This window comes from Pan troglodytes, chromosome 5 (genome assembly GCF_028858775.2).
Source record: "Pan troglodytes isolate AG18354 chromosome 5, NHGRI_mPanTro3-v2.0_pri, whole genome shotgun sequence".
NCBI lineage: Eukaryota > Metazoa > Chordata > Mammalia > Primates > Hominidae > Pan > Pan troglodytes.
In genome coordinates this window covers 44,109,190-44,126,619 of record NC_072403.2, presented here as the reverse complement: position 1 = coordinate 44,126,619, position 17,430 = coordinate 44,109,190, and the positions used below count along the sequence as shown (strand labels likewise).

Genomic DNA, 17,430 nt, shown 5'->3' with positions numbered 1-17,430 from the left:
TCCTGAGTAGCTGGGATTACAGGTGTGTGCCACTGCGCCAGGCTAATTTTTGTATTTTCTATTTTTAGTAGAGACAGGGTTTCACCACGTTGGCCAGGCCAGTCTTGAACTCCTGACCTCAGGTGATTCGCCCACCTTGGCCTCCCATAGTGCTGGGATTACAGGCATGAGCCACAGTACCCGGCCCAGTGTGGGTTTTTAACAAGAGCTGATTGACTAACTGTTGACCAGGTACGTGTCATATTCATTTTGTATTTAGTTAAATGGGGACTTTTTTGATTTCAAAGTCTTGTTCACTCATTAGATCCTCTTCTAGTAGCTTTGCATTAAATTACCAACATCTTTTTCTCTCTTTAAATTTTTTTTCATTGGTGGATTTAAATAATTTATATGTTTTTAACTTTGTATAGCACTTAGATGCGATAGCATTGTTTTACAAATTAATAAATAAATAATACATTAGAAGAACAAAAGTAGTAATAAGAAGGCAAATATGCCTGTTAACCTTGTAAGAATCAATGGAACCAGAGGTTATGATTTTGTTTATAGGCGTAACTTGAATGTACTGTACCTCCCTTTTTAAAGTTAGGTCTTAAGAAATATAGAAGATATGTAAATGATAAAAGGCAAAAGGTTTTTCTTTTTAACTAATATGCTACAGCACAGACCTCAAGAGAGGACTCTATTAGTTTCAAGAATTGTAGTCTGCTCTTTATTGAAACAGAGTGCGTGCGGTTATAAAAGAAATTATATGGAGTTTTGAAAGATCATAGCTCCGCCTCTTGATAGCATTCTACCTCGTCAAGAAATCAAAACATAGATTTTTGCTGTCCTCTGAAAAATCCCTGGGAAATAAGATTCTCCAGTGTCTCTGTTAGTCTCTCTGCTCCAGGAGTGGGATATTTTCCTTCATAGTTCTCCTAAGTCTGCTATAGTTGGAGCTTCTCTTGGTTTGTTTTCAGGATAAGCAGTCATTTTCTATTATAGATAACTCCATTTTTATAGTGACTAATTTTTTAAAATTACATTTTACCCCTCTTTCTTCATACAATGTAATCCTGTACCCTTTGACCTGCACCCTTTATTTTAAAAGCTCTCACTTTTTTTTTTTTTTTTTTTTTTTGAGACAGAGTCTCACTCTGTCACCCAAGCTGGAGTGCAGTGGCGTAATCTTGGCTCACTGCAGCCTCCACCTACTGGGTTCAAGTGATTCTCCAGCCTCAGTCTCCCAAGTAGTTGAGATTACAGGCATATGCTACCACGGCTGGCTAATTTTGTGTATTTTTAGTAGAGATAGGGTTTCACCATGTTGGCCAGGCTAGTCTTGAACTCTTGACCACAGGTGATCCATTCACCTCGGCTTCCCAAAGTGCAGGCGTGAGCCACCACACCTGGCTGAAATATTTTTAGAGTCGAGAAGTTTTAAAAACTAAAAAAATGGTCGAAAGCAGCCTGGCCGCAATGGCTCACATCTGTAATCCCAGCACTTTGGGAGGCTAAGATGGGTGGATCACCTGAGGTCAGGAGTTCGAGACCAACCTGGCTAACATGATGAAGCCCCGTCTCTACTAAAAATACAAAAATTAGCTGGGCCTGGTGGCACGTGCCTGTAAACCCAGCTACTCAGGAGGCTGAGGCAGGAGAATTGCTTGAACCCGGGAGGCGGAGGTTGCAGTGAGCCAAGATTGTGCCACTGCACTCCATCCTGGGCGACAGAGCGCAAGCCCATCTTTAAAAAAAAAAAAAAAAATCACACCTCTTTTATTAACTTAACAACTTTACTAACTCCTTGATATAAAACAAATGAGAAATTTAGCTCATTTAACCACTCCTCATTTTTGTTAGTTATGTTTTTTAGTTCTGTTAGTATTTATCTTTTAAAATTAAACAATATACTTAAACCTCTATTATTATTATTATTTTTTTTTTTCTGAGACATAGTCTCTCTCTGTCGCCCAGGCTAGAGTGCAATGGCGCGGTCTTGGCTCACTGCAACCTGTGCCTCCTCGGTTCAAGTGATTCTCCTGCCTCAGCCTCCTGAGTAGCTGAGATTACAGGCACACGCCACTACACCCAGCTAATTTTTGTAGTTTTAGTAGAGGGGTTTCACCAACAGGGTTTCCCCACGTTGGTCAGGCTAGTCTCGAACTCCTGACCTTGTGATCCCCCCACCTCGGCTTCCCAAAGTGCTGGGATTACAGGCGTGAGCCACCTCGCTCGGCCTAAACCTCTGTTTTTTAATCCATCAGTTATAGACAATATTTCTCGACTCTTTACTACGTTGATGAAGAAATTACCACCCACTACATTTCCCTCATTTTTCCCATTCTACTTCTCATCTTCTGTTAGCTGCTTTACTATATTGACATTGTGATAGTTATTTTTTGTTCTATAACTTATAGTTAAACCATCTGTATGTTAACTATAAATTGATCCTGAAAAGGGAAAAACACTAAGAACTCATTAAAATATAATGATTATATAAACATGGTTCATGACAGATCTAGTAATTGGTTGGATCTAGAGTTAGGGAAATATGTCAGTAAACTTGTTCCCCTCTTGGAAGAATTGTACTGTTCTGATGAAACAGATTAGATTTTCTTACAAGTGCTCAAAATTATTCCACGTGTTAAATAGCTTCCTATTAGACAGCTTTTTGTTTTCTTGAAGTTCCTGATTAGTTTTTTCCGTTGCAGAAGCTTCTAAAGCATACTGTTTGTTCATTGGTTGATTTTGAACAGATTGTTTATGTCTGCAATCCTAAAATTTCTTCTTCTTTCCTATCATTAGTAACACTGTTTCCTCAATTTCATTTTCTTTTTGTGGAATGTGGGTAAATAGTTTAAAAAAAAAAAAACCCTTTCCCTTTTCTTAAGATATTGACCTTGGGCCCCTGTTACTTTTCTAGACCTGTTCCCCTGAAAACCTGATGGTAGTGGAATGTCTGCTGCGTTATAAGCAACATTGCTTATGATTTAAAAAAATTACCCCTGAATGGTAAATTGCATCTGGCCTGGGAGAACTGTAAATATCTGGTCAGAAACTATAGATCCTTGTGCTTCATTGAGTGCAGAGACTTTTGTAATTGGGCTTATTCCTTGTGATTCTGGGATCTGTGCTTATGGAGCTGTCACAAGAAGTATTAGTTTCTATTTGGAATGTGAGGCTTCTAAGCCAGAGCAGCTCAACATTTACCCGTTGTTGAGTCTTATATACTCTTTTTTTTCCCTTCAGTCTTATATACTTTTTTTTTTTTTTTTTTTGATTCTTAATGCTCTTATTTGAGCTGTCACCTGCAGGCCAAAAAGAATAGCTCCCAGACAGTTGTGTTGACTGCTACAAAGACTCCCGAAGGGAAGAAATACCTGGTGCTGTCCTGGGGGCTTGCTATGTTTCCCATTCTGTCTCCTAGGTGAATCTGAAGCCAATTATGGCTTGTTTGGGTCTGTTGAGCCTAAACATTTAGTTAAAAAGATTGCTATAATCCCGGCACTTTGGGAGGCTGAGGCAGGAGGATTGTTTGAGGCCAGGAGTTCAAGACCAGCCCCAGCAACATAGTGAGACCCAGTCTCTACCAAATAAACAAAATGTGAAAAAAAAATTAGCCAGATATCATGGCACACACCTGCAGTTCCAGCTACTTAGGAGGCTGAGCGGGGAGGATTGCTGAAGCCAGGAGTTCGAGGTTACAGTGAGCTAAGATCACACTACTGCACTCCAGCCTGGGTGACAGAACAAGAGCCTGTCTCAAAGAAAGAAAGAAAGAAAGAAAAAGAAAGAAAGATCATTCATGGCCATTGCAGAGAACAAATCTATAAGTAATTTTTTTCAGAAAAGGGATATAGAAAACAAATTTTCAGAACCCCAGCATATCTGAATCATAGTTTGACTGGGTATAGAATTCAGTTTTTTCAGAAGTCTGACAGCTTGGATTTATTGCCCTCTAGTATCTAATGTTGCAGATGAGAAATCTGATGTCAGTCTGATTCATGTTCTTTGCAGTAATTTATTTTTCTTTATAGAAGCCTTTAGGATCTTCTCTTCACCTCGGTAGTCTCAAATTTCACAGTGACATGGCTGGATGTGGGTCATTTGTCATTCATCCTGCTCAGTTTGCTTCGGTATGGAAATCTGCCCAGTTCTCCTCGATTTATAAATGAGTAATATTTCATGTGCATATCATTTTCTCAAAATTCACCAAAATTTTTCATTTACTAATGTCCTCTCCAATTTGCAACCTTTTTGAATGTATTCTCTTTGCATTTCTTTGATGGCATGTCAGTGGTTTCCCGGAAGGGAGAGTGAACTGTGCCTCCAATGTCAGCCATCTTGGACCTGAATTCCCAAAAGCACCACTGCCTGTGCTGACTTGTAGTCAGTTGTTGATGGTCCCCAGTGACCCCAAGTCATTTTCCTTACCTTTCGTGTGCTTGGCTGTGCCTCTGCCATGTTATATAGCTGTCTTGTTTCCTGTCAGAGTATACTCCCTCACATATTGTCCTCATTTGCATTCATTTTTTAAACAATTTCTTTGCTTTGTCATGGTCCCATTGAATAGTAATTCTGTCTGCCAAAGTATTAGTGACTTCAGCCATCATCTATCCAGAACTGTGCCCCTCGCAAACATTTTGGCAAATACAAACGATTAGATAAAAAGAATTAGGTAATGAAAATTTTCTTTTTCCACTTGAGAATTCTGTAGTCCTAATATGGAACTACCTAGTCTTTCTAGCTTTTAGCTTCTAATTTTATCGCAAGCTTTCTATTTCCTGCCAGATTTACCATCTAAATTCCCTTCTGAGTAAATTTTTCCCCCAATCTAGGTGTTTATTAAAAATGATGCTGCAAAGAGTTTTTTTAATAACTTAAGGAAATACCTAAGATTTTTAAAAAGCAGTGTACAAAATTATAGAAGTGTTATCATAAGTAGAAAGAATTACGGAAGAAGAAAACCAAAAGGCAATATGCGAAAATATTCATAATGGTTGACTTTGTATAAGGGATTATGGAAATTATTTCTAATTTTCAACATTTTTCTGACCAATTTACATGTATTTCTTTTAAAATCTAAAAACACTTTACTTGAAAAAAAAAATTTTTTTTTTGCTAGAGCCATAAGTGTTTTATGGATGCTTGTCCTTGCCATTATTTGAGTAGCATATGCTGGCAGAGTGACATGGTTTATTCACTGCCAGCAGTAAATCAACAAAATTAAGTGCTATACATAGCAATATCCCAGCAGCTCTTCAGAACCTTGCCATTTAGCCCAAGCACAAGCTGTGTTTCCCTGGAAAGGACACTCCAGCTACATTTTCCTTATGCTTCTCTCCATGGGCTCCTTAAAGCCCGCTTCTCTGAGAGTACTTTCTTCTGCCTTTCCCTGGGACACCCAAAGTTCATTCCCATCTGAGTTTGCACTCTCCAAGGGCCCTGGCCTACTTGGCAGGTTGGAGCACCTCCTTGGAGCAGCAACCTAATGTTGGGAAGCTTCTCCCCTGTGCCTTCCCTGAGAAGCACCTTGACTGTCTCCCTGTCACCTGGAAAGACCTGTGTGGAGTCCACCCATCTGCTGCCTGGTCTTCAGCATGATTGTATTCATATCCAAGAAGCATTGTCTGTCCCCTTGCTGAATGCACTGCCACTTAGTCCTGGGATCTGTTTCTGTATCTGCTATTTATTCCCTAGGAATGGTAGAAAGAGGAAAATATTTCTTCTTCTAAGTGCTGCAGTGGCTGAGGACAACAGGATAAATTAAAGGTGGAGAGTTATAGCCTCAGTAAAGTCTTCCAAAGTATAGCAAGATTGAAAAATGGTACATTTAAACCTAGAGACAATTTACTTTGCCTGTGATTTTTTTTTTTTTTTTTACATCTTCTTTGCCATTGTTAGTGACAATGTTGAGAAAGGTTTGATACTTGTATTTCGCCTGCTTTGTTTCTTAATCTCACACTTAACAAAAACTTTGGGTTGGTTCCAGGAGGTCACTGCTAACCATGTGATTTGGAGTTTTGTGTAAAGAACTTGATGTCACAAATAAGATGCAACAGAAAGAAAGCAGGATATAAAGGAGGAAATGTCTTCCTCATTGATACTAATGATGATGAGACATAGTTCATAGTTGGGTGACATGTTAGTTTCCAAGAAGATTGAAGCACTTGACTGTCGCATAAATCCCATATTGGTAATAACAGACAGGGCTGTTGTCCTCAGATTTTTCTGCCCTACCAGGTTGGAGGAGTATGTTTGCTTGTTCCTTCTAGAAGCGTGAGCCAATTAATGAGCTCTGGTTGTGTAATTGTCACTTTTGAAATGCTCGATGAAGATTTTATTTTTCTCTTTTCATACTTAATTCCGTTTTTCTACACAGCATTTGACAGTAATGAAAAAAGCCAGTCATGTTCTTTTCTGTTTTTTTTTTTTAAAGGGCAAACATTGGTGTTAATTTTGTCAAGAGTTTTAGAACTTGAACAATGAAGAAACATGTACCTGTAAAAGGAATGGTTTCAAAAAATGAAAAATGAAGAAAATAGCAGATTTTAGACAATACACACACACACACACACACACACACACACGTACGTGCACGCGCGCCAAGTCTGACCCTAGGCAGATCCTTGTGTTAATGATGAGATATCAGCAGGCTTGCCCTATAGAAGTCATCTATACGTTAGGCCACACTTGGAGACACCAGTTACTCACACTTGTTTATGGGGTTATGAAGTACCTAAAGCTGATGCTTATTTTAGAATAGAAAATAGCAATAAGGAGTCAGCCAGTCATACCTGCATATTTAAAGGGGACTTATCTTTTGTATTGCAGGAAGTTTTTATTATAAATTTACCCAAACATTGGGAGGCATGCGGAAAGTAGATTTTGATGCTAAGTATGTGAATTGCCTGAGTTCTAAATTTAGAGCTGCCAGCAGATCCTGTGGACCCCCAGTGGGAGGCTCCTCTCTACCCAGAACATTTGGAAGTTAAAGGAGCTAGAAGGAAATGAAGTCCCTTTTTCCCAGAATTTTGCATGGCCTATAAGACCACAGTAAACATGAAAAATCAGATATGTAAGTACTGTAAGTATATAAACATTATCAGAGTATGGGATGGAGTTAGGGAAATTTTTCTGAAAAGATGCATTTTGAGCCTACCCATCTGCTACTGGCTCATGTTGTGGCTGGGACGACTGGTGATTTCCCAACCCAAGGAGGCTATGAACTTCAGATTTTAAAATCACATAAAGGTACAAGTCAACTATCCACCTTCCAGAAGTATGATGAAGACTATGGATACAAAGAAATCCACCTTTATTTTTATATGATTCCCTACCTTGCTGTCAGTACTACTTCCACAGAATATTAATTTGTCCAGCCTATTAGCTGTATCATAATTCATACTTTAAAATTGGTTTTAAAAGTATAGCTTCTACACCAGTGGTCAAATCTAGATTATCTAGGGGTTCATTATTCAGGTTGTAGAGTATATTAGCCTGTTTTTCTTCCCTTTTCCTTCCTATTGCCTACTTAAAAAAAATCATTACACTGTTCATTAGGCCATTTATTAGACTATTTCCTTCCACGAAAAGAGACTTGCATGTGTGGTTTTTTTCCCCTCTGTTTTAAGCCAAGCTCTATAAAGCATATTTTCCCCACAGTTGACATTTTCTTTTCACCATCCCTTGAAATGAAATGTAAGTGAATTTCACCGTGGTGTTGTAAATTATGTACTGAGTATCAGTAATAAACATTTCTTACAACGTTCTAAAGTATAGTTTCAGAGTGGTGATCATCTGGAATTGCACACATTTACCAGCTGCTTTGGAGGGAGTTTGCGAGTGCTTTCTGCTCATACACTTTTCACTTCTTTATCCAAATTTATACAACAGTATGGAGCCCATGTAATAAACCTAAATGGAGCAAAAGAATGTTTGTATTCCTAGTAATGTGGCTTAGCAATCTTGACCTGATGAGTGGTCATCTTGTTCGGCCTTCTACCTTGAGGCAATGTTGCACATTAAATTTGTCCCAGAGAGTTCGTGGTTTTCCTCAGATGAGGAAGACTGGATAATACTGCTTGCTTCCTCATCTCCGGTTCTCAGAGCCTTAGTGTAAATTTCTGCTGTGAGGTGATTCTTAGGCAAAGGAAGATAGCATATGTTGGTACTGCTCTATTAGAGGAGAGAACTTATTTATATTGTTCTTTTTTCCTTCCTGATTCTCTGGAGAGTTACTGAATTCTCTGTAGGATTTAGCAGTGGACATATAAGCTTAATAGAAATTCTGATGCTGGAGCTTTGAAATGTGTAGTCTTTTCTTTAGGGTATGCTGAGGGTGGGAGAAGGAGGGGCTCCTGGAAGCTTGTTTGTTTGTTTCACATTTCTGAGTCTTCAGAATTCATTTTTCCTAATTAAGATCAAAACCCAAATCTACATTAATCTAGTGTCAGGGTCACAGATTTAAACCAACAGGACTTCAGAGTTGGTGTTCTCGGAGCACCACTGAGCCCCTCCTATCACAGCCTCTGCCTGTTTGAGGGTGAATCCGGTAGGCTAATTGAAAGCCCCAATTGCCCTGTGAAGACAGAGCCACAATAACATTAAGAAGTAATCAAGTTTTTAGTTAGACATGGCACGTACTGTGAATCTACAACTCCAAATGCCTTCATTTTTGAATTTCTAGTCTGATTTTCAAATTTATACCTTCACATTGCTTTAATATGGTGTTCTTACATTAATATTAATTAACTTTATGAATTTCTGAGGAGATGAGAAGGGAACACAGGGCACAATTTTCTAAGCTTTTCATTTTGGGGGATAGAACCACTGATATTTTCAGGCAGTATTTTCTTCTTTTGCCATTTCCTTAATTAAAATTATCATTCAAATACTATTGAATCATTTCCCTGCCAGGAACCCTAAACTGTAGGGCATGGGCTTATGTTAACTCAAAAGTCTGATATTTATCTAGGCATTAATTTAGTGGACATATTTTGAGCCACTGCTTTAGGTCAGGCTCTGTGCTGGGCACTTCCCTCCTCTCATGGGCTCACTAATTAAGCCTTCCCAATTGGCTCAGGACCAGCTGAGACTGAGGGGCCTTGATCCCAATGCAAATAGAGGCATTTGTGGATTCTGACACATGGAGTTAGACCAAATCTTCTCTGAGTGACTCAGTAGGGATAACATTTATGGGAGTAGGCAGCATGCTAAATCTGGAAGTACTTACTACCTAGATGGAATGGGCCTGGCCTTGGTGGATACAAGAAAATCACTCATTCTCTCTTCAGCCTGCTGGAGGGAAGTTCAGGTGTGCCTTGAGCTCAGATCTTCCCAGAGATGGCAGGATAGCAGCCTGCACGCTCAGCCAGTCCACTCCTTTGTTACCTTTTGTATTGCCAACAATAACCTTGGCTATCGGGAGGCTTAGTAAATTGACCGTGTTTTGTTGCACTCCTGTGCCAGTGCCAGGCTGCTCTTTCTGATAAGGTAAGTGTGACGTTCAGTTTGTGATGAGCACTTGCAGTTTCTGTAAATGTAATACTATATAATAAGCAGTAATTTTCCACTGACCCTTGAAAACAGGAAGTTTCTGTTTGGCTTTTAGTGACAGCCAAAATGTAGGTGTTTTCTCCCTCCACCAATATGATGAATTTCCAGAGGCATCTTTTTTCACAAGATAGATTATTAGCAAGTTGTTTCCTAAGCTTGACCAAAATGTGTCATGGTTAATCTTGCCTTAAAAAAGTCAAAGTCAAACATATTGGCTCCAGAGTAGCCATTTATAATAAAATGACTATATACATTCTTAAGCTCCTTTTAGCTGTCTCCTGGCTGTGCTTTTTACTCAAGGGTTTGGTATCTTGAAGCTTAGCCCAATAGCTTGGGTGAGAAAACTGCCATGTCTCAGGTTATTGTTTTAAATTTCCTATAAGAGATTATATCTTTTTTTTTTTTTTTTTTTTTTTTTGAGACAGAGTCTTGCTCTGTCGCCAGGCTACAATGCAGTGGCACGATCTTGGCTCACTGCAACCTCCACGTCCCAGGTTCAAGCAGTTCTCCTGCCTCAGCCTCCCGAGTAGCTGGGACTGCAGACGTGCGCCACCACGCCCAGCTAATTTTTGTGTTTTTAGTAGAGACAGGGTTTCACCATGTTGGCCAGGATGGTCTCGATCTCTTGACCTCGTGATCTGTCCACCTCGGCCTCCCAAAGTGCTGGGATTACAGGGATTACGGGCATGAGCCACCGCTCCTGGCCAAGAGATTATATCTGAAGTGTAAAGTGAACTTGCACTAGATGACTTGGTGTCCTTTCCTGAGAGAGGAAGAGGGCCTTTTATGTTCTGTACTCTTCTCCCGAGTCCCACCCCATTAAGATTGAATGGAGTAACCATCCAAATGGACCCCTTCTTTCAGCCAAGGGCATTAGAAAGTTAGCCTGAAAAACTTGTTCAGGCCATGATGGAAGCGGGGGTCGGACATGTCTCATTATACCCTCTTCCCTTTTAGAATTCAGGGAAAGCTGACCAGCATTAACATCAACACAGATCTCAAGTCTGATAAGAAACATTTACAGTCTATTCTGTCTGAAACCTACTACTTGGAGGCTTCACCTGCATGATAAAACCTTGGTCTCGGCCAGGCGCGGTGGCTCATGCCTGTAATCCCGGCACTTTGGGAGGCCGAGGTGGGCGGATCAACAGGTCAGGAAATCGAGACCATCCTGGATAACACGGTGAAACCCCGTCTCTACTAAAAATACAAAAAAATTAGCTGGGCGTGGTGGTGGGCGCCTGTAGTCCCAGCTACTCGGGAGGCTGAGGCAGGAGAATGGTGTGAACCCGGGAGGTGGAGCTTGCATTGAGCCGAGATCGTGCCACTGCACTCCAGCCTGGGCGACAGAGCGAGACTCCGTCTCAAAAAAAAAAAAAACAAAAAAAAAACCTTGGTCTCCGCAACAGCTTACTGTAAAGCATACATTCCTTTCTGTTGATAATAACTCTCAACCAATTGCCAATCAGAAAATTTTTAATGACCTGGAAGCACCCGTCCTTGAGTTGCCCTACCCTTCCAGGTGGAACCAATGTAAATCTTACATGTATTTGATTGACGTCTCATGTCTCCCTAAAATGTATAAAACTAGGCTGTGCCCCAAATGACCACCTTGAGCACTTGTTCTCAGGACCTCCTGAGGGTTGTATCACAGGCCATTGGTCACTCATATTTGGCTCAGAATCAATTTCTTCAAATTTTTTGTTTAAAAAAGATTGAATGAGGTGCTTGCTGATTTTGTTTTGTTTTTTAAGAGACAAAGTCCTGCTCTGTCACCTAGGCTTCCAAACCTAGCCTCCGGCAATCCTCCTGCTTCCATCTCCCAGGTAGCTGGGACTATAGGCACATGCCACCACCATGCCCAACTAATTTTTCTTTTTTTTTTTAAATAGAGACAGGGACTCTCTTTATTGCCCAGGCTGGTCTCGAACTCCTGGCCTCAAGCAGTCTTTTTGCCTCAGCCTCCCAAAGTGCTGGGAGTAGAGGCATGAGCTACCATATCTGGCTGATTTTTTTTTTTAAAAAACATTGGAAAATACCATTGAAAAGGAAACAGACAAATGCTTTACATTGTAACCCTCCCCACCTCTCTTTAAAGTCATCTGTTTATTTTTTCTTGACACTTGAAATACCATAAGATTCAGCACTTTTTTGTAAGGAATTAAGATTGTTTTTTCATCAGATTATCTTTTCTTCTTTCTGAGATATAGCTGGCATTATCTATTCATTCATTAGTTTCTGTAGGCATCTTGGTAACCATTTACTCCTATCAGATGGCTTAAGCAAGACCAGAAACTGTTGATTTTGTGATATCATGTGATTTTATGAATCATGTTGATGGGAGCCCTGGTACTTCCATGATCACTGGGGACTGCCATTTATCTCCACACAGGTGGCCTTCCTGGTACTTTGGTGCATCTGACTTGCTAAAACCAGGATATTAGTGAATGGTGGCAACTAACATGCAGGAGTTGTTTGAACTGACCTTACATTTAAGAAATTATTTTGCCCTTTTGGCACAAAAAGTTGGATTTGTTGATCAGAATGATAGATCCCCTCTCTATGTGGAGCTCTGTGTGGAGTTAGGGAGAAAAGAAAAGATAGACTACTTGCCTGTAGTCTGATTTGAAAACAACATACACCTCAAAAAGACTCTCCAATACGCTGACTCTTCCTAAGTGTCACCTACAAAGCAAACTGAAGTTGAATGATTGTTTGCTTTCCGTGTCTGCTTAAAAATTTGTCCAAATCACAGACAAGTGTGCAATTTATGAAGACAAAACTAAAAAGCAAATGAGTTGCACCTTTACAGAGTTCAGCTACTGAGCAGTGAGGTGTAGGAAAAGTGTGTGTTTGGCCTGAGATCAGGCTTCCCCTGGGCCCCTTTTGCAGTGATGCTCAGGGAAAATGCATCCTCTTCATTTGGCACAGCCATCTCTCATCTCACAGTTCTTTGTTTCCCAGATCTGAACCTGGACACACCATTCAATGACTGTGGGTTTGGGGAGCTATTGTTTTCTTCCTCCCACTGTGCCTTCCATTGAAATTTTTATTCTGCATGCGGAACTGAATCCACTCTGCACATGAAATGCACTGACCCAGGTGGAAGCAGATTTTTAATCAAATGTCATTAGAACAATCCATTTGCTGCAGAAATCTCTGGAGTCCTCATATTACTGTGCCCACATTTTCCAGTTGTTTACTGGGATTTGATTTCTAGCCCAGCATGTTTCTTTGGGATTTACTTAGATTGGCTGAATTAAATTAGGATTTATAGTTCTTGTGACCCTTTTACTTAGGAATTTTATATGGAGATATCCCCCATTACAGACCTGCGTGTGTTGGCTAACTGTCGTAATCCAAATGAGTCTTTCCTTCAAAACAGAAGTGGTTTCCCCTTCACTGGGTTTGTGCTTTGCTCTTTAGCCTCTGTTAGGATGTTGGCTATTTGGATTTCAGGTTTGGGGATGGTTTGAAATGATGTCACAGACCAGAAATGTCTAGGTCATATGATTTGTTAATTTTACTACAAATGAAAAGTAAAGTGGGAAATGGGAGCTCTGGAGAACTGAGAATTGTAGTTTCAGAGAGGACCTAAAATCTATAGTAGTGTTGCTAGTTCCTGGTCTCCATTGTATCTGGAAAAGGGGATGAAGAGGAGAAACGCATCTAAAAGAGGGTGTGGAAAAGTAGCGTCAAAGCTGTTGCTGCTTTTATTATTTCTTAAGTGAGGCATTCCTTTCCTACATAAGAACATCTAAATTATGTTTTCTTGAAAAATAAGAGTTCTGGCTGTAAAGAGATCCAGAGTCTCAGTTTCCCGACTCTGATGTCCTGTCCCATACGCAGCCCTGTTTTCCCAGCTGATAAAGCCTACCCTTTCTACCTCGGGCCAGGGGTCTTTCATTGTCACTATGCCCAAGGGGTCTGTGCACACAACTGTACTTCAGTAACATTGGTTTCTTGTGTGTTCTATTTTATACATTTGAAAACATTCTGAGAAGGGATTCATATGCTTCACAGAGTGCCAGAGAGATCCCTGGCACAAAAAAGGGAAGATCCAAGGGTCAGCTGAATACTCACATGTGAAAACCTTTGAGTAAAGCAGACATTTCAATGAAAATAGGAAGTGTCAGTTACAGATATCTCTGTTACTGTGTTATTGTGTCATTCCTTTACCTGATTTCTGTTGGTCTCCTGTGACCTTTTCCATTTGGTGTGCACCCTACATTTGGGGCCATGAGCTGCTAAGATGAGCACGTCAAGCTCATCTTTGTCACTGACCCCTCCCTGTCTTAAACCTTGAAATATGGTGATCTCATTTGTTAAACTTCAGCCAGTGGTACTGGGAGCCAAATTGAGTTTGCAGCAAAACCTGAGCCCTCCTCACTAGCTCAGGTTTCAGAATCATTTCTCTCTTTGTAGCTCTGTTTGCATGTCAGCCCTGAAGGTTGGTTCTAAAAGATTGAGTCTGGGAAATGTGACCAGCCCTTGGCTTTCCTTTAGTCCTTGCTCTGACCCTCCAGTCTTGACTACCTTCTCTCAAGACTCCCATTTTACTGATAAGAAAATGCAGTATCTACCTGCAGGAAACGTATGCAGACCTTTCTTCACTCATTCAACCCCTTTTTGTCAAGTACCTACTATGAGTTCAGTACTGTGGCAGGCAAAAATCTGCCTGACCACAAAATTAAAGAGCCCACGGTGATTGGTGATTGTCAGAGTGTAAAGTGCAGGCTCGCTGTGGAACAAGAGCGGCAAACCTCCTGTGGTTTAGCAGTTACTGTGTACCCACTATGTACTAGAACTTAACTGGTGGAGGGCTCAGAGCCTGTCCCCGGGAGAAGTACAGTGTAATTGCTGGAATAAGGGGTGCATGTATGAAAGTGAAAATCTGTGTTGGAATTGTTTCTGTTTAATGTAAAATTATTTCAATCTTAGCCTTTATACCAGGCATTGTGTTATTAGACTCTTTACTAGTATTTGCCACCAGCAAGAAAAGTGTGAAATATGGCAGCATTATCTGTACATGAGTGAAGTAAAAAAGGCAAAATAAAAATCCCTGGGCTGAAAATCAGGAGGCCTGGCTCTTAGCCATGGTTCTGCCGCCGATTAGCCGAGCATCCTTGGGCAAGACGTTTACTCTCTCTGTGCCTCTGTCTCCACGTCTGTAAGATGCCATTCCTAAAACAAGGCTTGGTGCTGGGCTCCAAGGGCTGTTTTTATTAAAATAATACCGTTTATTGTTATTTTATCAGTAAAAGTGTATAATAGTTATGTAAGACATAAAATATAATGGATTTACTTCTAAAGTTTCTTCTAATGTGTGTTGCCTTGACAGATGTACAGACACCCACATGCATGAATGCTGTATATATAAAATACATGTGTGAGCATTCAACTCTTCCATGTGGGGTCGAGCCAACCCTTGTAACTGCTTCTCCCCACCTCCTTAGCCCTTTGAAACTGTCATTAACTGTCACATACCTGGGCCCAAGCAGCTGCAGGGTGATAGCTCCACCTTTAGAGCAAAGCCTGCACCCTCAGATATTCTTTGCAGAAAGTGAGAAAATAAAATAACAAACTGAAATACATTAAACACCTTGAGCTTCCTGGAGATGAAGGCTGTGACAGACATAGTTATGTATTTGAAAGAAATAGAGTCATATAGAACAACAAATAGAGGTGCTGAAGCACAAGGTCAGATGAGTTTATATTTAAAGAAAGGTCAGGAAGTTAGTCTTTTCCTTCTAAAATCACAAGGTACATACCTTGTGACTGGAATCCTTTTCCTAATGAAATATTAACATCCATTAGATGTTGGGTTTGCATTAAAAATGTCTCCACATTTGTATTTTTAGCATGGACACAGTGGTATCAGTTAAAATAATTAGCCCTTGCCTGTAATCTAAAAGCCTTATCTCTTTACTCTTACTTTTTTAGAAGGCAGATGTTTTAAAACTGATTTGAAAATCAAATTTGCCCTTCAGTGATTTCATTTGGAAGAAACAGAGAAGTAAACATTATAAAGAAGGCTTTTCAGTACATTATGCATGCAAATTGTGGCAGCCGAATTCAGGTTCACAAGTGGAGGTGGCTGCCTGTCCTGGTTGAGAAAGGTTGAGATGTTTAAATTAATACAAAGGTCATCAACCCTCAGATTGTGTTATTCTGTCATTTGGTAGCAGGGCTATTGCTTCCTGTTAAACTCTACCTGCCAAAAGGTAAGCACTGAAAGGCGCTGGCAGGCCAAATAAGGCCACAGTCATAGTGCAGTGGCTGTGTTGAAACTTCCAGGGTAGGCTGCTGCAGAGAACCTTGCTTTCTGCCCAGCCTTGTGTGCTGGATGCAGTAGAATGGGCATAAGGGGTGTGTGCTCTTTCCAGAATACCGCACTGTTAGAGAATTTGGAGGCTATGGTCACAGAAGTTAAATATGTGCCGCAAAGAACTGCTCTGATATATTATGGGTTTATCTGATATCTCTTCAAGGGTCAGGGACCATGTCTTATTCATCTTTGAATCACCACAACTTGGCACAGAGTCTGACATGTAGTAGGAGCTTAAAAATGGTTTCGTTATTTTTTTTAAAAAATAGTGAATGAATTTAGGAATGAAGGAGTAAGTAGTTATATTTTGGGAACAACTTGTCTTTTTTAAAAATTTGAATTACAACACAGATTTTGTCCATCTTATAGTGAATTAGATAAAGGTTATCACTAGGGAAGGGCAGAAAATGAGATTTAAACTAATCCAAATCAAATTCTTGCTCACTATCCTGAAGATCAAACACTTGAGCCCTCCCACAGATCTGGAAAGAAAAGGCCTCCCACCAAGGAAGCATGACCATCCTGCCTAAAATTTGAATTAAAAATCCAGTTGGCCCAGCTCCTCAGTGGGTGGATTCTGGAAAGGGATGGTTACCCAGGGTGAACACAGCATCCTCTGGGAAGGGCTTGTTGGAATCAGCCAGGTTTAGCCTGGGCTATAGGAGGAAGCCTGGCCTCTTATGTGTTACTAATCCGTGATCCAGAGAGACTCATTTAAAAAGGCCTCAGCCAGGCACAGTGATGCACGCCTGTAATCTTAGCTACTTGGGAGGCTGAGGTGGGAAGATCGCTTGAGCCCAGGAGTCTGAAACCAGCCTGGGTAACATAGCGAGACCTTATCTTCAAAAAAAAAAAAAAAAAAAGTTGCAAAAGGTTTATGTGAAAAAATAATAATAAAATAAAATAAATAAAAGTGAACTGTAGCTAGAAAGTCCAATAACAAATCTTTTGGGAAGATCTTTGTGCTATACTACATCTCTCTTGTATCTTTTAATCTCTTTTCTGCTGAGGCAGGCAGATCACAAGGTCAGGAGATCGAGACCATCCTGGCTAACACAGTGAAACCCCATCTCTACTAAAAATACAAAAAATTAGCCGGGCGTGGTGGCAGTCGCCTATAGTCCCGGCTACTCAGGAAGCTGAGGCAGGAGAATGGCGTGAACCCGGGAGGCAGAGCTTGCAGTGAGCTGAGATTGCGCCACTGCACTCCAGCCTGGGCAACAGAGCAAGACTCCGTCTAAAAAAAAAAAAAAAAGAAAACAGAGACTATGGGACATTTCCAGACCAGGGCTGAAACTACCCTTACAAGAAGGACTGTCCATGCCAGGGAGCAGGGCAGCTCTGTGCAGTCAGAAGGCCCTCACTTTGTCCTGTTTTGTGACCATGAATACTCCAGATTATAGAACCCCTACAGCTTTTGGCTGGCAAAAGGGCCACATGCTTTTCATGGGGCTAAACTGAAACTATAGCAGAGAAACATAACTCTTCTCTGCTTTTTCCTTACAATTCCTTTGAGAAGGAGGAAGAGAGGTGTGGTAAACAGATTCCCTTTTCCCTTC

The 17,430-nt window shown here is 40.6% G+C and overlaps 1 protein-coding gene across 13 annotated transcripts in view; it reads left to right on the top strand.

Annotated features, from left to right (window-relative positions):
* BTBD9 (BTB domain containing 9) overlaps positions 1–17,430 on the top strand; it is a 476,623-nt gene that overhangs the window by 400,067 nt on the left and 59,126 nt on the right. Inside the window, exon 11 of one of the 13 annotated variants that reach the window (XM_054686801.2) lies at positions 6,820–6,909. The exons of the other annotated variants lie outside the window; for them this stretch is intronic. Within the exon in view, the coding sequence (XP_054542776.1) occupies positions 6,820–6,835 (16 nt within the window). The 3' untranslated portion in view covers positions 6,836–6,909. Of the gene's footprint in view, positions 1–6,819; positions 6,910–17,430 lie in introns of those variants that run through there. 13 annotated transcript variants of the gene reach the window in all.